The sequence below is a fragment of the Parambassis ranga genome, chromosome 4, assembly GCF_900634625.1.
Source record: "Parambassis ranga chromosome 4, fParRan2.1, whole genome shotgun sequence".
Taxonomy (NCBI): domain Eukaryota; kingdom Metazoa; phylum Chordata; class Actinopteri; family Ambassidae; genus Parambassis; species Parambassis ranga.
In genome coordinates, this window is record NC_041025.1 from 2544418 (window position 1) to 2567163 (window position 22746).

The following is a 22746-nucleotide window of genomic DNA, read 5'->3' on the forward strand; positions in this document are numbered from 1 at the left end:
AGAAGGCTTTAAAATAAAAACATAATATATAGGAGCTGCGAGACAAACAAAATGATACTGATCTGTAATCTGTGAATTAGACACTTTACAGAAATCAAGGTCAGAGCTCTGTGTTTAAACTTCCCTAAATAAAAAATGTTTGATGGTATGAAGGACTATGAAAGCCAGTCTGAACAAGTGGGTTTTAGCCTCTGTTAAATAATAGTAGGTGCATCCTTGGTGCCGTCTATAGAATTAAAACAATGTCTTTAATTTAAGTAATTAGTACTATCTGAAACACTTTTAAAGGTGGAAGAGCTAACCTTTGTAGGATTGTTTTCTGAGGGGCAGACAAATGATAACTGATGAAGACACAGCACAGAAAAACACAAGAAAGCAGGCTGGAACTCACACAAGAAAAAAATCAAAGAAGATGCAGGAAGCAACACTAGAAAGGGTTCTATCAAAATAAAACAGGAAACACATAGTCACAAACCATCTGAATGACGTTTTTATTTATTTATTTTTAAACCTGATCATGATCACCAGAAGTAAAAACAAAACACTATACTTTACTACACACTATGAACACACATGTCTGTATCACCCAAGCGGCAACCTTCGGGGCTCAAAGTGGAAGCCCATGCGGAAGTGTCAAAACTTGTAATTCACGCTGCAACAGCTGGGGGTTGGCTCCAAAAGCGAGTAATTTCCCATAGACTCCCATGTTAAAATGGCCGACTTCACAGCAGAAATTAACATGTTTACGGCCTGGTACAAAAAACCACTCTGGTCTCAGATGATAGGTTCTCTGCTAGTGTCAATTGTAGGGAGAGTGAATTTTTTTACAACCCACTCGTTTCAATTGTATTTGGACTTAAAATTACGCATAATTATGGGCGTTGCCGCTTGAGTGACAGACAGTTGCCGTATCACAGTGTGAGTTTCCTGCTTCCACGATTGCCCGCCCCCCTAAACCCCACTCGTGCTCCCCCTCTTTGTCCATATTTGAGAGTTTTGGCGGACGTGACGCTGTCAACATGGCGGCGGTCAACACGTCCCGGAACCTCCCACCGAGCCTCAAAACGGCTCTTCAGAAACAAACGGGTGACGTCACGGAAGCTCTGTCCATAGTTTTTACTGTCAATGGTATCACCACTAAGATCGGCCCTCGGCCCTCTTCAGTACAGCCTGTGAGGTACTTGCTGCTCAGAATAATCTGTTTCAACCACAGAAGATATTTCAGGTATCTTGACCACAAACCTTTTTAAAAAGAAACCCCCTGATTTCAGGAAGAGGGAACAGGAAGTGCTAAAATGCTAATGCTGAAACTTCAGGAAATGCAACAGAGAACAACAACAGGCAGCAAGTGCAACATAAAAACATATTACTGAAACTACCAAGACAATGTCTGCTTGTAGTTCCATATTAGAGGCTATGAATGTTAAGAAGTGAAAGAGCAGCAACGCAGAAAGATTATTGACTAATGTTAGCCTTCTAAGTAAACTGCACATTTACCAGCTAATGAGCTAAATGCTGGACTCAGATCATTTTAGTTCAAGTCCTCAGTTTGTCTTTAAAATACATTTACAGCACATTTTTCACTCTGTTCCTTCACAGATATTCATGATAACAGCTGGTGAGAGATAAATGAGAGACTCAGGCTGAACACAGACTAAACACACAAGGTGAGGGTAACGAGACACAGGTGGAAACAATTAGGGCGGAGCAGCCAATCAAACACAGGGAAACAGGAGGAAACAGGAAGACTGTAAGGAAGCTGGGGTGTAGGTGGTTACGCTCAGAGTTTGATTTTCACTGACCACCTACTTCACACATCATCAGCATTCAGAGCCAACCCACTGGACCTAAAGGTTTCACACTCAGAACTGATGCTCCTTGGTGACAGCACAGATGATGTCATCACACTCTTCATCCAATCCCTGCTCAGTGAGGGTGGGTGGGGTCATCACCGTGGAGACGGGAAGGCCTTTTCCTATAGTCAGAGCAGGTCAGAAAGAAAAAGTGTTTACATGTCAATCATTAGTTTATTGATTGATTGATTGATTGAAAGGTCAGTGATTGATCAGTGTTACCTGTGGATCTGTGTCGATACAAAGACACCATGAGGAAGGTGGAGCAGAGGTACGGACACAACACCACCAGGTGACAGACCAGGCTGAACACCAGAGAAGAAGGCTGAGGCGGAGGGGAGGCAGTGGAGATGGGTGTGGTTGTAGGGGTGGGTGTGGTTGTAGAAGTGGGCACAGTTGTGGGTCGACCTGTAGAGAGAATTCCACCTGCTCAGGTTAACATATGGATGAAATGAGTGGTGACATGAGGGAGAAGCTCCACACCTGTGACACTGATCCAGCTGGGCGGAGACTCTCCATGACCTCTGATGTCACACTTGTAGAGGCCTTCATCAGAGCTGGAAACATGCTGGATGGTCATGTGACCTGTAGGCTGAGCACTGAGGAGGGAACCATCTTTATAGAAAGCAGCTGGGAGGTTGGAGGCAGCGGTCTTGGTTCTACAGCTCAGAGAGACGTCATCTCCCTCCATCACAGGGAGGACGGGACTCTGCAGGATCACTGGTCCATCTCAACACAGAGACACACTACATCACTTCATCCAGACACACACAGCCTCATCATCACTGACTACATCAACCTCTGATTCTGACTCTGTTTATATGTGCAATCTTCTGATTAAAGTCCTTTTTCTGGAATATAATCATGTTATATTCAAGATAAACTGTAATAACAAACATCATGACAGAGGTGCATTATTTTTCAGCAACACTTTGGTTAAAAAAGTGATGATATAGTAAAAGTAAAGTGATGATATGACTATCTGTCTGTCTTACTGGCCTCTGTCTTCTGTCACAGCAGCTAGTCTGTGAGAATATTTCACCATTTTGATCTAGATTAGAGGAGCAAACCTTCAGCCTCACAGTCAGTCAGTTACAGTATGATGATGTATAAGCTGTTATATATTTTAGCAGGTGTGTGCAGCACATTAACATCAACATGGAGATGAAGAAGTTTGACAGTGGATTTTTAATAATCTTACCAGAGACAGTCAGGTTGATGCTGTTACTGGTCTGTCCCTCTCTGGACTCACACCAGTACACACCGCTGTCCCACGGGAAGACGAAGCCGATCTTACAGGAAGACCCAGCAGATATTCCCCACCCATGTCCACACTGAGACTGTTGTATCCTTGTCTTTCTCCTCACGGTCCATCCTCCAGAGCTGTCGTCCTCCTCACATCTCAGAGACATAGAGTCTCCTTCAAACATCTGAGAGCTGTTGAAAGTCGGCATCAGACGAGCTGTGAGGAAGATGAGAGAATTGACTGAAGAACTGCATGACTGTTCCCTACAGGCTCAAACAGCTGATCCACAATCATCATGTTTGTCTTTGTAAAAGCAACAAACAGGTGAATGTTAGAAGCAGAGATTAAAGATCCACATCAGACCCTCAGCCTGAGTTTAAACTGCCACACGAGGCGTTCACTGACCTTGGTTTGTTGTGCAGCACAGCAGTGACGTCTGAACTAAAGAGAAATGTCACTGTTAGTTTCAGGCTCCACACTGAACAACACAGCAACATGTGCAGTTTACTTACAGAGCAGCCACAGTATCCATGTGTCCTCCATCCTGCTGCTTGATGTCACATCCACACTGTGATATGTTCACTGTCACATCAGGTGAAGCCCTCACTCTTCCTGACTCTCACATGACTGGGTTCATTTCCTCTCCACTGACCACAGTGTGTGTGTGAGTGTGTGTGTGTGTGTGTGTGTGGTGTGGGGGCAGTGAAACAGAGACATTAAGTTTCAAAATGAACCACAATATAAAGAAAAGACTCAACAACAACAAGTCAATGAGCACAACAGCAGCAGCTGTATAATGTCTTCACTCACAGTACAAACGACTCTTAAGGTGTTTCCAAGTAAAATAAATGAAGCAGCAAACAGCTGCAGCATTGTTGTCACCTTCTACCTACTTCCTGTGGACTGAGGTGAAAACAACAGATCTCACAGTGTCTGTGTTTTATCTGTGTGACAGCAACAAGCAGTTATGGGATATCTGCACACTTGTGTGTTATTTTTAAATAAATATGTCAATGTTAACATAAAAATATTCAACTGATTTCATAGTACAAATGCTTAAATAACAATGTTTAAATTGCAATGTGAGTAACACATAAAGTGTGCTTATAGGGCAGAGAGATTTTTTAGAGAGTGTTTACAATGTGGCTCATAGGATGGACAAAGCTGAAGACCACACACTGTATCAAATTAAGAAAATTTATTTAAAGAACTTGTCCGAAATGTCCAAAAATGCTTTGACAATGAGTTCACTATATGGTGTGCTACATTGGGGAGTGAGTGAGTGATTTCGAACACAGCCGTAGACCAAGTACACCAGGGAGGGAGAGACAATGAGATGCAGGTGAGACACATTAGGGAGGAGCAGGTAATCATCGGGAGTAGGAAGCACACGAGGGAGAGGAAGACAAGACACCTGAAAAGGATTCATGGCTGTGAGACGTGTGTGCTGCTGCTGTCTTCATCATCAGTGCGTGGAGCTACAGGACACTCAGGTTTGTCTGCTGCTGAAAATCACCAAGTGCTTCATTCTGGAGCGGCTGCAGTTCAAATGCTTCATCAGGGGAATGAGGAGGCAGGTCGAGGCTTTTCTTCTTTTGGCATCTTTTATAGATACAAGTGACAATAACAATGAAAGCTACAGCAATCACAGCTATGGCAGCACACTGTCCAATAGTCAAACCTGTGAGACATACAGAGCAGAAAGAGCTGTTATCTCTCTGAAGAACATCACTGCAGTCAGACATCATCTGCTGCACACACACACAGAACCAGGAAGCAGCTTCAGCTCTGATCCACACACACACTCACCTGCTGGATCTACAGACAGTGTGATGGTGCAGATGAGGTCAGTAGCTTTTTTTCCTTCCTGGACGACTTCACACTTGTATGTTCCACTGTCAGCAGTCGTCACATTCTTCAGAATCAGAGACATGTCTCCATCCTCCTCCCATCCCTCTTTCAGCTGTGCCCTGCCCCTAAAATGAGGGAACTGGGAATCATCTTGAAACTGGTTTTCCCAGTAATACAGGACATTGCCTCTCTTTAAGCCATCTATGGTCCATGCTACACCTGTGATGTTGTTACTTGTAACTCGACATGGCAGAGTGACAGTCTGTCCAGGCTTAGCTGTGATGGTTTTCTGGACTAAATGAGAGAAGAAGGAACAGAGAGCAGAGGTTAAAGGGTTAACTTACATCAACAGCAGCCAATCAGTCAGGAGAGGACAGAACTGAGTCTGTGTGGTGAGGCCGGTTCTAGGCAGGGGCAAGAGGAGGCAGTGCCCCCTCAAATAAATGTCTTGCCCCCTCAAAAACACATTTTTAGAAGTTGAGAAAGCACATGTTAATATACTCACAAAATTAATATATTACGTATTGACAAAATTATTATTAGGGCACTTTTTATTAGCGTTCCCTCGTGTCTGTCTGTCCGCTGTGTGTATTCACAGGCTGCAGCGCACACACGAGCACATAAGTCAGCACGTAGTCTAACGGTGTAGTGTCAGGTTTCAGTGTGGTTACGGAGAGGAAAGACCTTGAAGAAGCTTGAAGAACTTTGTTCTTGTTCTTGCCACCTCGGGAGCGAGGAGAAAGTTCTTTGTTCTCGTGGAGCATGCTCCCAGCTCTACAACAAGCACAGAGATGTGTCCATGTCTGCTGAATGTGACAGACTGAAGACAAATGACCGCTGTCTGACAGAGCCCTACTAAAGCCCCGCCTGCAGTTTCTACAAAGCCAGCTTACTTAATTTCCACTCCAGCTCTAGCAGGACACAGACACTGCAATGCGTCCATTTTAAGTGAAAGTTTTTGCAAAGGGAAATAGGAGACTGTGGTTGTAAAGTGGACAGGAGTAGAGTGCTTTAAAAAATACAAATAAAACAAACAAATAATAAAAAAGAGAAAACATTACATGATCTATAGCCTATCTGCTGTGCTTTATATATTTTAGTGTTACTTTTATTCATAAGACTACCTTTTAGTTTTGTAAACTTAAACTTACTTTTATATTAAATGTTTTTGAGGATGAGACCATCCAGATAAATGTTAAGTAATGTAACGTGCCTCAGTGCTATACCAGCAGAAGCTTAGTCTTCAGGTGGGACTCACAAGTTGGACAGGTCTGAAGATATAGGCCTGACAAAGTGCAATCCACTTCTCCAGGCTGGCTTTGAACACCGCTAACAACCCAATTCAGTAAGGAAAATACTGTCACTATAAGACCAGAGAAATAAAACCTGTTCTAACATGAAGTGTACACATGATGCCCAGTGACAACCCAGCAGCAGTTATAAACAATGAAAACTTTTACTCACCTACAGCCTCGGAACAAACCAGCAGGCCCACAATCCAGTAAAGTGATGCAGGCGTCATCCTTCTGACCCTTAACACGAGGAAAGGAGACCAAAAAGAGCTCAGTGTGAAGCTGCTCATCTGCTGAAAAAGACACCTGCTCTGTCATGTCCTTAAATACAGCGAGGTGTGCCCCCATGGGCGTGCATCACTCAGGAGGCATCACCTGTGTCATCTCTGCCGTGTGTGTCGTGTGTTGCGAAAGATTATCAAATAGCCTATGAATCACTTCATGTTATTTTACCAGCACGGCTTTTAGGGCCTAAAGTTTCTTAACTGTAACACTTTACGATACTTATCTTATCGTTGGTGCTACATTTCTGGCTTCAGTTGCAAAAAACAGCCTGTTATCTTTAAAAGAGACACAACTTTATGTTTGCCTGACAACAGCAGGGAGCAGCTGCAGGCATGGAGGTGCGTGCCTGCAGTTTATTCATGTCACGAACGACCTGTGCAAACAGTCAAGGTATGCACAGGTAAATGACATTCTTTATCTGGGATTTTTTAACAAGGGAGAGCTGGGAAAGAATACACTGTTAGCAGTTGATGGTTATCTAAGGCCAAGACATCATCATCATAAGTCAACATGACTTTTGTGAGTAGTCATAGTAGGTGATATTTTCATTATTATTTTTCTTTCGGAAATACAGCCGTCATGTTTATATACACTCTTATGCACAGAGCCGTCGCAACACGGTAGGCAAACCAGGCAATTGACTAGGGCCCCGAGCATGAGAGGGGCCCTAATACAGACGGTCAGTTAGCGCCACCATTCAACTACAGCTGTTTTGGCGCATTGACACATTCAGACTCCCCCCTCGCCCCGCCCCCACGGGGCCCTGTGCCAGCTGCTGGAAGCAGAGAGGAGCGGCTGTTCAATATAAAGGAGGAAGCACACACACTGCAGGCTGCAAGGAAAGACGGCAAAAGAAAGAAAGAAAGAAGAAGGAAGAAGAGACGAAACGAAACGAAACGGGAGATAGGTAAGAGTCTGTAACACAGCTCAGCCTCATCTTACTCCACCACTGTTTGTCTTTTTTCACATTGTATCACAAAACACTTTTAGTGCTTTGTGCAGCCTGAATGTTCACTGAGTCGCTCTGTCTGCGTACAAACGTCTGCTAAATAAGTTACAAACGTCAATATAATGACGTGATATAAAACGTAAATGTATATAAAAACGTAAATGAAGCTGTGTTACAGTGTTAATTATCAGGCTGATCATTATGGTCGTATAACACACAGGTCATGTGGAGCCCTGTGAGGAAACTCCAGAGGACGTCCCAGCAGCAGTCCAACACCTGAGAGCCTCCACTCCTTCCTCTGCTCCTCCAGCACCTGACCTGGTAACAGAGGACGGTTCCAAGGTGTCCAGGTCTCACTGATGATCCTGCACTGTGGACAAACTTAATAATAACAATACTCATCATATCTTGTGTTGTCAGTGGTGGAGGAAGTACTGATGTTTAGTACTTAAGTACAATTACCCAGCAAAATATATACTCAAGTAAAGGTAGATGTGCTACATCAATGATCCTTAACCAAAGTCTTAAGTACTTACTTTTAATTTCCAAGAGTTTAAATCGAGACAACTGGACGATTTAAAGGATTGTTTTTTTTTAACTTGGGGGATACATAAAAAATACATGAAAAATTTCCTAAGTACAGTAACAAAGTACAAATACTTAGTTACTTTCCACCACTGTGGACAGTCTTCAGAGAGTACATATTTCTATGATATATTTTGATTGTGTTGTACAGTTTTTTTTATGTTTCCTTAAGATAATATTTTCATATTTTTGTGTTCCACATTATTTAAATAAAAAGGTTGCTTATAATCATCACTGTACATGTCTTTGTGTTTGGGGCGGCATTTCTATAGAACCCAGTGTTACCTTCTCGCCTAGGGCCCCTATAGTGTCAAGCAACGGCTCTGATTGTGATAATTTAGCAACAGGCAAGTTATTGACACTGATCATATAGGCTGTCAGGCTTTAAGAGCAGCAGCAGACTCAGTGAAATGTCGCATAGACTGTTATTATACGTGCAGTCATTTAGTGCGGATCTCAAGCGGGTATTGTTTAATACACCCCCAGGCTGTGATGTTTACGAGGCACAAGGGCCATTCTTTGCGCCGTGGTGAAGCTCGAGTGTTTTAAAACCGGTTTGGCTTGATAGTGCAGTGATAAGGATAAGGTGTAGTGATAGACTGTGGCTATTTCGTCTTTTGGTTTTCTGGTTCGAATTCCGTGAGGATCTTCCTTTTCACTCTGACATGCTCCGGTGTTGTGCTTATTTTGTCCTGTGTTAAACAACATACACAATGAGTTAAAAACAAATTTGCACAAAGATTTTGTCGATTTACTCTGTTTAGCTGCCGGGCCAAAATAGTATTTATTTTAAATTGTAAAATAGAAGCCGCGGGCTATAGACAATCCGAACGTAGTTTAGACACCCCTGATTTAAACTATTTGATATGACAGCGCTATGATCACACAGGTCAGCATTTCTCTTTTTTAGCTCAGGTCTTGCAGTTACAGCGAAAGGTTAACATTTTCGCACATACACACATTTTCCACATTGGACCTGAGTTCTGCTTTTAAATCAATGCGAATAAATACTAAAACACAATATTTTTTATGAATCAAAGTTTGCCGGTATTGTTGCACAAAATATATTATTTCTATTATTAGGACTGCGGTTTTATTCTGTGAAATGTTAGTAGGCTAAATAATTTACATGTATATGAAAATCTTACATTTTCAATTAAATAAGTATAGCCTACGTATACACGTGAAACCAGATCTTATATATTCTGGACATCGAGGTGTGAACCAGATAGAACGTGGAAGCGGGCTGGATTTGGTCCGCGGGCCTTGAATTTGACACATGTGCTTTAACCTCTCTGCTCTGTGTTAGTTCTTTCTCAAATTCAGAGAAAGTGGAAAATGTTTATGGCACCACGTGGTATTTAGGGAAGATTGTGGGAGAAAAGCCGGCGAATGACAGACAGTGATAGCGAGTTTTGACAATGGACAGATTTGTGACATTTAGCGTGTTTGGAGTGTAGAGCTAGTGTGTGGTGAAGTGTGTTTAGTGTGTAGTGCAGTGTGATTTAGTCATCAGTGTCAGGCTGTGATGTGCCCCTCTGTGTTGTGGTGGACAGGAACTGCTTTTTGAAGTGGCACAAATAAAAATAAAAAATAATTTGTGTGACACCTGAATGTACTGTATATAAATAGCTGTACAAAAAACGCCTGAGGCATTTACTGCATTCAAGGGTAAATAGTTGTAAATAATTTAGTTTTTTGCTACATTCGTACATATTTTTTTGAAATGTTCAATTTGCATAAGCATTCTAAGTTATAAAAATGGTTTGTTAAACATGTTTGTGGTTTGCACAGTAAAAAATCTAACTTTTTCCCACTCGGATTTGATATTTTTGTGTGATTTTAGGTCCAGTGTGTTAACACAGTATGTCAAAATGAAAAAATAACACCATAGTCACACTTGTGGGGTTGTACTGAAAAGAATGACACTAAACAAAGCAAGGTGAACCACTTCTAAGCTGAAATATAAAGATAAAATTAAAAGTAGTCAAAAACGGACCATTACACATGACTCACCTTGTGTTCATCAGACACTCAGTGTTATGTGCATAACTCATTTTTGTCTTTGGAGGCTACATGTTATGATTTAAACTGTCTGAATTACTGAAGCCAGAATGTAAATGTCTCTCACACACGGTTTATGGTTTTACTATGTGTGTTATTATGTGTTATTATGTTTTTAGTTTAGTTTTCACCTATCGTCTCATGTCAAAACAAAGTTACAGCCATAAAGTATCTCTTTATCTTTTTGTTCCTCTGTTTCTGCAGGAACCGCCTGCTGTAGGGATGAAAACAATACAATTATAATGTAGGCTTCTCTTCCAGGATTGTAAAGTGCAAAAAACACTAAAACTGAGAGTAAAAGAAATAAATACATAAAATAAAGAGGTTGCTAGGGCTTATTTAGCAAATCATATCTGTCAATCAAATTAAAAAGTTTTATTGCATATTTTCCTTTCATTATTTTAAGGGCTTTAGTGAAGGAAACAAATTCGTTATGAAACACAAAAAAAAATCTAGGTTTGACTGGAACCGCCTTATCAGGAAGGACGCCTCTACTTCCGCACTCCAGTCTGAACTGCGGTGGACGCCATGGTTATTTTTCACGAAGCTGTTTTTTCGAAATATAATTCGATGTTCCATTCTGTTTTTTTCTCATTTGACCTTATCGAAACTACGGGACGAGAAATGGGAGCTGTTAACAGCGCTCACCTCACTTTGCTGGACCGTGCTCTTTGTCTGCTGGTTTGTTCGGAGTCTGTAGGTGAGTCACCTTCCCTTCTCACACTGTTCTGAATGGGGTCATGTGGGGTCAATGAATTTACCTTCAGTCGGATTCCAAGCAGCAATACATATATACCTAGGCTATAGTTAGTAAAATACATTCCAAATAACCGCTCACACACACACACACACATACATATAATTTGCTGTGGTCCACGGCTCACAAGTCAACATAAGAACAGCATAAAAACAAAGCAGCACTGTAAGGACACATCGAGCAAAGGATCAGTACATGTTGTCAATAAAAACAACATCGAGCAAAGGTTTTTCCTCTAGATTCCATGTTTCAGTCACATGACTCTCTCTCTCTCTCTCTCTCTCTCTCTCTCCCACTCTCCTAACTGAGACAGAGAGAGAGAGGCCGGGGTGTGACAGCCCACAGTGTGACGGCACAGAGTTAGAAAAGACTAGGCTGCAAGTAAAATGTCCAGAACATTTTTGTCAGTCTACTTATTTGCGTCTGTCTTTGCGCTGGTTTGTCCCGATTCTTCAGGTGAGTCGAAGTTTCTTCATCACCTCAAATTAACCAGCACCGCCGAGATTATGAAGTGCTATATATGTGTTAACGTCGTTCGACCAACACGCCTCCTTGTTGTAGTGGTGGTATTTTGTTGACATTTTGGATACGTACATATTTATATATGTTTATTTTATAGTCTATTCCAGGTAAAGTTATTAGTTCTTGTTCTTGTAGAAGTCATTGCCATACTGCTTTTTGTACCACTAGGTGGACCCAAAAGACCGTGCTTTGTCTTCAACAGAGACGCTGTCACATACAGTGGAATAAAACTTGTTGGATCTTTTATTCTGTATGACATACAGTTTAGATTCTCCATTTCTTTTATATGATTGACTTGTTTCTTGAAAATATATTTCAATTTACATATTCAGTGATCAGGGCACTGTCGCCTCACAGCAAGGTTTGATTCTGGATTCTGTCTGTATGGAGTATGTGCGTCCTCCATGTGGCTGCGTAGGTTTTCCGGCTTCCTCCCACGTTCTTTACCTGTAGGTGTGAGTGTGTGAATGTTTCTTTCTGTTGCCCTATGGACTGGCGACCCGTCCAGGGTGTACCCCGCCTCTCATCCGTAGCTGGGATCCAGCCTCCTGTGACCCTGTACTACAGGACAAAGCGGGTTCAGAAGACGGATGGATGGATGCTCAATGGCCGTTTTAGTATAGCATTAGTATGGCAATATTAACATTTACTTTATGAATCCATGTAGGGAGTAGCATGTAGCAGCATGTAAAGAACAATAAATACAACAGGTTAAATACAATATATATACAGTATAACAGCAGTAATGAAATAACCCAGTCTGCAGGTAATTTAGGGGAGTTTGGGGACACTCACTGCACTTTTTGCATTTGACTATTTTACTCAGGGATGGTTTGGAACAGACAATTTTTATACAGTAAACTTACATCTCTCTGTTATTAGTCAAAAACATTCAAAGATCATTAGGTACAGAAAGTACATTTTTCACAATGTGCATTTCGGGTCGGTGAAGGTTGCAACATGTTACAAATACATTATATTTCAGTGTTAATTAAAGAATTGCTATTTACTAATTACTATTTATTAGCAGCTTTGATTAGATGACATTAGGTTGAGAAGATTGATGGATGGATGAGATGATAATTATAGATTTGTCTAGATGAGTAGGCCTTATGTGCAGATTTCAAAGATTCAAACTGATATAATATACAGTAGGGCTTCACCGACATGCCGTATATCATATTTTTATTTTAGCAATGCAACAGTAAGAATGTAATAACTACAATAAATAGTAAATAAATAGTTGTAAATAATTTTGTTTTTTGCTACACTTGTACATATTTTTTGAAATTTACAATTTGCATAAGCATTCTAAGTTATAAAAATGGTTTGTTAAACATGTTTGTGGTTTGCACAGTAAAAAACCGAACTGTTTAACTAAGGTGTTGACACAATGAAAAGATAACACCATATAGTCACACTTGTGCTTCTGGAGCAGACCTAACAGGAACTCATGTGTGACACATGAGTTCCTGTTAGGTCTGCTCCAGTCTGCACTAGTTGGCAAAATGGGGAACAGACCAGACTTGGCCTCAGTCACAGTCAAAAACATGTTTGAATTTCAGGATGTGTGGCCTGTGTGAGATGTCTTCTGGCTAAATGAAAGAGTCTCGTGGAGCTGGTCAGGTTAACAGCAGGTTTATTCTCAGAGAAATCTTCATCTGCATTAACAAGGGACAAAGGAGGGAGATTGTCAGCGCGTAGGAACTATTTGGTCCCAAAATATTGGCTGTCCCTATAGCCCATTTGCTGAAGCTGTTTCTGGTTCAGTGTCTGACTGCAGTGAAGTTCATCAGAGAGATAACAGCTCTTTCTGCTCTGTGTGTCTCACAGGTTTGACTGCTGGACAGTGTGCTGTTGGAGCTGGAGCTGGGATTGTTGTTGTAGCTGTGATTGTTGTCGTTTTTTTGGATCTATAAAAGATACCACCGTCCTCCTCCTCCTCATTCCCCTGATGAAGCATTTCAACTGCAGCAGGTCTGAAATGAAGCACTCACTGCAGAGTGCTGAACACCTGGTCTCTGCCTGTGTCTTGTTCTTATTCTCAAAATTACCATATTATCTCAACCAGTAGAAAAATATTCTGTAATCTTTAATTTAAAAACAAATTCTTTTTGCTTTTTAAGCTTCATTATTTGTGTGAATGTAGCTTTCATGCAGCCAATAAGCTTCTGCTCAACACTGGTATTTGATTCTTTTTGGTGCAGACAAGAATAAAAATCAAAGATGGCATGGAACATATGTACTACTGTAAGTATTTTGTGTGTGTTATAAATCATATATTATCATATCTTGTAATCATCTGTGTTGCAGGTAAACAACTTTCCTTGGTGTTTTTTATTTATATTTTTTTTCTCATATTATTGTGTGATGTCTCAGTTTAGCCTTACATATCAAATGCTCTGTGTGAAAATATACATATTGGCTGTGGGGCTGTTTTGTGTCAGTGGCCTTTGTTTAAAAGTGTGTAGCCTGCTCTTTGTAACTCATAATAAATAATATATTCTTCAGTTTATTTGGCAAATATTGTGTATCCATCAAAAAACAATATGAAATACACACATTACAGAATAGCCTATAACACATGTTTCATATTTCACAATACCACTTTCCAATCCTGACTCAGATTCACCTTTTTATCATCACATTTGTTTAGTTTTAATCTATGCATGTGTGTTGTAACTGTCCCTAAATAAATATTTCATACATATTCTAAGTCTTAGGCAATGCCCTTTTATGGTCACCTGTCTGCTGGACACCTCTTAAATGAATCATTAGACTCACCTGTAGTTCAATGCCTGTTAATTAGAAATTTGTCTTAAGTCTTACTCATTTTTGCAACATGGGCTTGAATGAATTTGTTAGGAAAATCACTTTTTGTGTGTGCAAATGAACAAATCTTGTTTACATCAATGGCCCACATTTGTGGGTACAGTACAGTATCTCATAGAAAATGCTGATTCTGAAAGGAAACTAAAGGTTTTCTGACAAATGTAGTGGGGTGTACTTATTTTTGATGAGCACTGTAAATTTGTCTTGCAACAGTATGGAGGGGGACCCTCTTTCTCCCTCTTGGCATACTGAAAATAAAAAAACAAACAATTCTACTGTACGTGGATCAAAAAAAACTCAAAGTTATCCTGTAGTTGTTACTGTAGCTTACTTAACTCACCTTGTGTTCATCAGAGACTCAGTGTTATGTGCATAACTAACTTTTGTCTTTGTAGGCTACATTTTATGATTTAAACTGTCTGAATTACTGAAGCCAGACTGTAAATGTCTCTCACACACATGGTTTATGCTTTTAGTTTAGTTTTCACCTATCTTGTCAAAACAAAGTTACAGCCATAAAGTGTCTCTTTTTGTTCCTCCTTTTTCTGCCTCTACATGTCATTAAAACCGCTTTTATCATACAAACCCTCTGGGCACTTGGGACGTGCCAGGCCGGGCCTGCATGTCTGATTGGCTGCTGTGGAGTTGAACCCTCTTAGTTTAACCTCTCTGCTCTGTGTTCTTTCTTTCCTCATTCAGAATGGAGCATCACAGCTGAACCTGGACAGACCGTCACTCTGCCATGTGCTGCTACATACCTTAGCAACTTTGCAGTTGTGAAGTGGACCAAAGATGGCTTTGAGTCAGAAACATATGTCCTGCTTTATCGGGATGAGCACTTTGAAAATGATCACCAGCTTCAGTCTTTTAGAGGTCGGGTGGAGCTGAAGAAGGATGGAAGGAGGATGGAGACACGTCTCTGATCCTGCAGAATGTAACAACTGAACTGAACAACACAGGGAGAGAGTTCCAGATCTCTTCAGCACTGTCAGGCTGTCTGTAGATCCAGCAGGTGAGTGTGTGTGTGGATCAGAGCTGAAGCTGCTTCCTGGTTCTGTGTGTGCAGCAGATGATGTCTGACTGCAGTGATGTTCTTCAGAGAGATAACAGCTCTTTCTGCTCTGTATGTCTCACAGGTGGAGTTGTTGTTTTTGTTGTTGTTGTTGTTTTTGTTGTTGGTTTTGTGAGGTATAAAAGACACCAGAAGAAGAAAAACCATCCTCCAGTCTGTCCTGATGAAGCAGCTGTACAGCAGCTGGTCTGAAATGAAGCATTGAATGGGGGTTTGAGGGGCCAGAGGATTCTGGGAGCTGTGTTGTTTATATCACATCTGATAATCGCATACTGTGTCATGAGGAAATCCATTCTCAGACTCAGATCCCAACAACTAAAATAACTTTGGATCTGAAGTGGCTGCAAACTCCAGCTTGTTTGACCTTCTTCCTGTGTTTTGTGGTGGACAGTTTGAGTCTTTAACTTTAACTGGACAAAGTGGACCCAAAACAACAACAAAACCAACATGTCCATACATAAATGAAGAAAATAATAATTTAATGGCTTCACTACGGTGATCAGACCTTTCAGACTAACACATTTTTAAATTAATAACAAAAACAAATAACAACACTTTAAGTTCTGTTTACCACCTTTGACTTAACCTAATCAACCGTGCTTTTCTCAGACATGCCCACCAACAATAAGTGAAGAGTCTGCAGTCCATTTCAGAGATAAGATGGACACTGTTAGATCAAACTAATGCCAACATCATGCTGTGAATTTGAACTGATCAGCCTTGTTTGTCAGTGTGGCTTCATTTTATCACTAGAGCTATTAACCAACTTATTTATATTGTAAATATTTGCTTAATCTTGCTGTAGCTTAATGATCTTATTATGTTATATAAATAAAGATTTGCTTATTGATTGAATGATGGATTTATTGATACCTTTACAAAACAGTGTTCAGTGGCACAGGCACACACATGGTTACTCAGAGTGGTGCATCTACATGACTGTGAGTCAGTTAATCAGTCAGTCCGCTTTACCTGTATTGAACACATCAGATTCAGCTCAGCTGATTTAAAACACTGATAAAATAAGTGTTATGTGAGATTAAGGAGGGGATCCAAACGCAGATCTCAAGGTAAGAGTCTTTATTACAAAAAATCAGAGACAACGAAAAACTTCCACAGAGGAGGAAAAACGCTCGTAGGTGCAGGTGCACGGGGGAGGACGGGTTGCTGGGTCTCACCGGGTAGGTGGTCTCCTGAAGGGAAAAACAGGCGAGTTAATTCTGCACGGCAGATTCAAAAACACAGCTAGAGGCTCAATCAGCGTACTACGCAGATCAACATGCAGTTTGAAGAATGTCTGTTTAAGTGTGGCATATTATGCTTCGTAACCATAAAGATAAAAGCTCGAATAGTAATTATCATTCTCCTTCTCATTTGTTCACTGGACCAAATAGCCTGTAAGGCATGCTGATTCCCACTCAGCTAATCGACTGTATTTGGCTACCAATAGCTTTGCCTATGGTCTATGGTTACAAAGCTTAAGTAAAGTAAGAGCAAGTGTAAATGCGATGAACAAACCTTTGAACATTTGAACGTGTTGAACAGAATTTTGAACGTGTCATTTTAACTAGTCCTACTCTCAGCTGGTGTGGCGTATCCGTTTTCTTCATAGATCTGTAGGAGTGAGTCCTCACTGTGACCTCATTAGCCCTATTTTTTACCTGATACTGTTGTCAAAAAATACAAACTCATTAAATAAAAAAGAGGCAATTCTAGTAACATGTAACAGTAACAATAACTTAACCGTAGGGTAAACGGTCGATATAGAGTTTATAGAATTCGATTGTAGCCTATATAGTATAGATTCAGACTAGTCTGATTCATTTAAATGCATGAACGAATAATTATTCTTTAAATGTTTTTACAGACAAAATCATTTTTGAATCGCATAAATCACATCAAATGGCTGCAAGGCGACAGGAGTCACATAAACCAGTAGGCCTAACGGACTGCAGCCAGTGTGGATACAGGACACAATCAGGACTTTCATTATAGTCCTCCGGTGTTTGTGGATTCTTTTGAGACGCTGCTTTTTCCGTGGCCTAGTGCGCGCATGATGGGCCGAATCGCCATCGCGTCAAACAGACAAATCTGAACTGGCCAATACACATTGAAGATAAAATAATGACGTAATTATAAAATGACTGGAATGATCTGTCTCTTCATCGCACAGCCCAGACATGACAAACACAATGGGACAGAAACAACAAAGACGTTTATATAAATTATATTTATTGTCATGCTGTTTTAAAGTTTTCTCCGCGCCACTGCATACAAATGAAATGTACTTATATTGTATTAGGGTTCATCCATGGACATGCGCGTGAGAAAAAGAGAAAAGCGCGTCATCAGTCCGCCTCCAGGACAGTCTCGTATCCCTGGGAGCCGGCTGAAAAGAGCAGCGCCAGCTACAGTCAGACGGGAGAGACTTGTGGAGTAGTAGCATGTGTTGTTTGTTGTGTGAGAAACCTTGTTGTTGCAACTTTCATTGATTGTGATTTAAATTATTCATTACAAATCGTGAGTGTAAAGTTAAATTCACCCTTAAGAAATACTGAAACGTTTTCGTTTGACCGGCTAGTTGTTAGTCAGGCCCTTGTTACCCCCTGTGAGCTGTAAGAGCGTGTTCTTTCGTTAGCCTTGTGTTTTATTTACTAGTATTGTGAGTCTTGTTTTTATATTGTGTATAATGTTGACTGTTGGCAGGGTTCCTGTTCCCTTTCAGTTTCACTATTGAAAACACATTGTTAATACAAGATCAATCAACAAGTAAAGAAACACTTCAGTCTTACCTTGTCTCAAGTCTGGTTCATGTTCACGTCCCCTTTCCCCTAGACGAGCTGGGGACGTCACAGTCCGCCATAACTATTGCGTCACTTTATTTGTTTGCAATCTTTGTCGATCTGGTTTGTAGTGAGGCTGCAGGGGAGTGTGCTCCGGTTTCTCACCACCTTCATTTGTCAGTCGACTCAGCCCTCATGGGCCCCCAGCTGTCTTGCCTGTTGGCAAAAAGTCCTTTAGGATTCCAGTTCCATCATATAAAATTGAACCAAATCCAATTGGTTTTTCCTTTAGAATAAAGTCTTATGAAAATCTACAAAAATATATATAATTAATTATTATAAAATAATTATAATAATACAATTAAAATGATTATTTCTTGTTTAAATCCATTACAGTAATTCAAAATCACTTGTTACTAAAGCAAACACACTCAAATCAAATACATCTGTTATTTTATATTCTTAAACTGAATAGACTTGTTAAAGAAATACAGTTAAGCATCTTGCTTCCGGTGGGATCTAACCTGAAAGACACAAAGAAAGAAACACGCACATGTTAACCCGTGACAGTCACAACATGGACAGGTGACACTATTTAAAAGCGAAATAAACGAACATAAAGCAGCGTTTTTCACAGCGAACACTTCTGTATCCTCAAAAACAAACGATCGTCTTACACAGCAAACTCGAGATGTTGTAAAGAACACACAGGCATGGTCATAGCAGCGATGTAAACATTAAAAGCTCAAATAAGCAGTGTTTGATTACGCTACTGAGCCACACACACACACGCATTTGACATCCTGTACGGAGCTCTCCGCTTCTGTCAGTCATGTGCCATTTGCTGCCAGTGTCGAAGCATTTTGTCATCTCACGAGTTTCAGTTTGTGTGTGTGTGTGTGGGGGGGGGTCTATACAGAAAATATGAAATAAAACTGAACTAGAAAGAACCTCAACAATGTAGCGTGAAGCGTGACACAAACCGAACCGTGGATTTTGTGAACAGCTACTAGTAATGATAGGTTTGACCCTTTGGACAAACGGCTGCAGGCTACCTCATATAACAACACATGCCTGTGCTCTCTTAATCTGTCTGTGCATCTGTGTTTTGTTTGTTCATCTGTGACAGGAGGACCTCTCCCTGTGTTTCCCTGTGTGTCTCCGCCTCTCTCCTCTCCCCGGCTCTCTCTGCCGGGTCATTCATTTACTGCAAGGATCGTCGGCTCTACACATTTGTTTCAGCGGTTCCGAAGCTTACCAACAAGGACACGTTGTTTTCTAAACAAGACTCCTTCTGGTTGTAGACCTACTGTCCGCTCCTCATGTTAAGGACCGTAAAGATGAGCTGGTCCGCTCTAACTTCTTCGTCACTTTACTGGTTAGCGCTCATTTTCCTTCCGCTGGTTTGTTCTGAGGCTCCAGGTGAGTGAAGATTTCACATCATTTAGTTACTTTGCCTCTGTCATGTCAGGCTTATTCTGTGCTCACACCGCTGTCATTATACCGGTGAAGCATTTATTGTCATTCCAAGTCTCAGATAAAATGGGAAACTTATTTGTCATTAATAAGAGACATTCTTTTGCTTACAGGTATGTGTACTCAGCTGTAAAGTAGTGGTGCTGTTGCTTTTCTACAGTGCGGTGTTTTGTTTCAACCAGTGAGGTGCAAGTCTGTAAAAGGCATAGTTTCACTGCATTTTGTTTTGGATCATGCCTATTTTATCTGCCCCAGAGAGAGAGAGAGAGAGTAAGAGAAGGAAGCGCCATGATTGATGAGACGCGTGTTTTAGTGTCAAGTCGACAGAAAGAAAATCATTGCCTCCGTCAGGTTATTATCCGAGTTCAACGCTGGTGAAGCTGCAAAGCTCAACAGTCATGTAAAAACTTGAACATATTTAGGTTATAACGGCACATTAGTACAGGGCTTTTCACGTATAAGACTTTGTGTATAGTATCCATAGAATCCATAGTAAAAAAAAGACTTTTTTTAAACCTCATTTTATCAAACTGTATCTGGAAATTGCTTACTGCACGCTCATTCAACCGTGAATGCAAAGCAAACATACTGATGAATGAACAATAGTGTCAACAGTTTCTTCTTCTCTCATTCAGCCCAGATTAATATCACAGCCGAGGCCGGTTCTAGGCAGAGGCAAGAGGGGGCAGTGCCCCCTCAAATAAATGTCTTACCCCCTCAAATCAAATTTTTACACGTTGAGAAAGCACATGTTAATATACTCACAAATTTAATATATTACGCGTTGACAAAATGATCATCTGTAGCTGAAAAACAAGAAGGGGCACTTTTTATTAGCGTGTCTGTCCGTCCACTGAGTGTATTCACAGGCTGCAGCGCGCACACACCCTGAGTAAACATCCAATCAGCGTCCGCATGCAAATGAGTCAGCACGTAGTCTAACGGTGTAGTGACAGGTTTCAGTGGTTACGGAGAGGAAAGATTGAAGAAGCTGCACACACAAGTCTGAATACTCCGTGCCGAAACGGCCACCTCGGAAGCGAGGAGAAAGTTCTTTGTTCTCGTGGAGCATGCTCCCAGCTCTACAACAACCACAGAGACGTGTCCATGTCCGCTGAATGTGACAGACTGAAGACAAATGATCGCTGTCTGACAGAGCCCTACTAAAACCCCGCACGCTCATTCAACCGTGAATGCAATTTTTTTTTGTTTTTAAAAACTGGGCTTATTAGTCCCATTGTGGGACTAATGATATGACAATGAATGACAATAGTGTCAACAGCTAACCTGCTCTTTTTTGTTTCTACTTCTCTCATTCAGCCCAGATTAATATGACAGCTGAGCCTGGACAGGATGTCACTCTGCCATTAGGAGCTGCAAACATCACAGTTGTTACAGTGACCAAACAAGGCACGGAGGAGGACGGATATGTCCTGCTTTATCGGGATGGGCAGAGTGAAACTGATGGCCAGCTTCCATCTTTTAAGGGCCGGGTGGAGCTGAAGAAGGATGGAAACATGTCTCTGATTCTGAAGAATGTTACGACTGCTGACAGTGGAACATACAACTTTAAAATCCAGGGAGGAGAACCACGCACAGTGACGTTCCATCTGTCTGTAGGTGAGTGTGTGTGTGTGTGTGCACGCAGAACATTTCTTTGTTACAGTAAGCAGCGGTGAATTGTGAATGACACACCATCATGCAATTTAACAAAAGAACAAGGTATAGACCTGTTCTATAAGAAAGGTAACCTTAACTGACTTCTATACAAAAAATATGAATAAAACTGACAATCTACAATGGAGGGGAAACACTGAACTGATTCTTAAATATGGTAAATGTTGGATAATTCGGCTAAATATTTTGTGCTGAACTATGGTGTCTCCAGTGTTAAAAGTAGAAAGAACCTCAACAATGTGAACCGAACCAAAGACCTCTCTTTGTCATTTCTTCTACTTGTCACCAGTAGATTCCCTTTGTTTCTGTCCATGTGAGGAGACTGTGAGCCTGCAGACCCTCTGTTTCAGCCAATGAAACTGCAGCATGGAGAACCCTGTCGCTTTAGCTCTGGAATACACAATGCTGGCATGTTGGAAAAACCTGACCACTAAAATTATACTATTGTGTTTATACATTTATATTTTTTATATTAAAATAAATGCTAGGAACTATTTGGTCCCAAAATATTGGCTGTCCCTATAGCCCATTTGCTGAAGCTGTTTCTGGTTCAGTGTCTGACTGCAGTGAAGTTCTTCAGAAAGATAACAGCTCTTTCTGCTCTGTATGTCTCACAGGTGGAGACAGTGAGGGAAGAAGACATGTTGGACTAGCTGGAGTTGTTGTTTTTGTTGTTGTTGTTGGTGTTGTTTTTGTTGTTGCTGTTGTTGTTTTTGTGATGTATAAAAGACACCAGAAGAAGAAAAACCATCCTCCAGTCTGTCCTGATGAAGCAGCTGTACAGCAGCTGGTCTGAAATGAAGCATTGAATGGGGGTTTGAGGGGCCAGAGGATTCTGGGAGCTGTGTTGTTTATATCACATCTGATAATCGCATACTGTATCATGAGGAAATCCATTCTCAGACTCAGATCCCAACAACTAAAATAACTTTGGATCTGAAGTGGCTGCAAACTCCAGCTTGTTTGACCTTCAACAACAAAACCAACATGTCCATACATAAATGAAGAAAATAATAATTTAATGGCTTCACTACGGTGATCAGACCTTTCAGACTAACACATTTTTAAATTAACAACAAAAACAAATAATAACAACCCTTTAAGTTCTGTTTACCAGCTTTGACTTAACCTAATCAACCATGCTTTTCTCAGACATGTCCACCAACAATAAGTGAAGAGTCTGCAGTCCATTTCAGAGACAAGATGGACACCGTTAGATCAAACTAATGCCAACATCATGCTGTGAATTTGAACTGATCAGCCTTGTTTGTCAGTGTGGCTTCATTTTATCACTAGAGCTATTAACCAACTTATTTATATTGTAAATATTTGCTTAATCTTGCTGTAGCTTAATGATCTTGTTATATAAATAAAGATTTGCTTATTGATTGAATGATGGATTTATTGATACCTTTACAAAACAGTGTTCAGTGATGACACCCAGCTCCAGCACAGGCACACACATGGTTACTCAGAGTGGTGCATCTACATGACTGTGAGTC

General features: G+C 40.8%; 1 protein-coding gene across 1 annotated transcript; it reads right to left on the reverse strand.

The window, feature by feature from the left end:
- Window positions 1-1643: 1643 nt before the first annotated feature.
- On the reverse strand, window positions 1644-3724 carry LOC114434487 (Fc receptor-like A). Its single transcript, XM_028403777.1, has 6 exons — window positions 3612-3724; window positions 3505-3540; window positions 3055-3315; window positions 2337-2582; window positions 2076-2261; window positions 1644-1975 (listed from the first exon to the last, which is right to left on the reverse strand). The coding sequence occupies exons 1-6, from the start codon at window positions 3640-3642 to the stop codon at window positions 1863-1865; spliced, it is 873 nt and encodes a 290-aa protein (XP_028259578.1). The 5' UTR covers window positions 3643-3724; the 3' UTR covers window positions 1644-1862.
- Between the last annotated feature and the right edge of the window lie 19022 nt (window positions 3725-22746).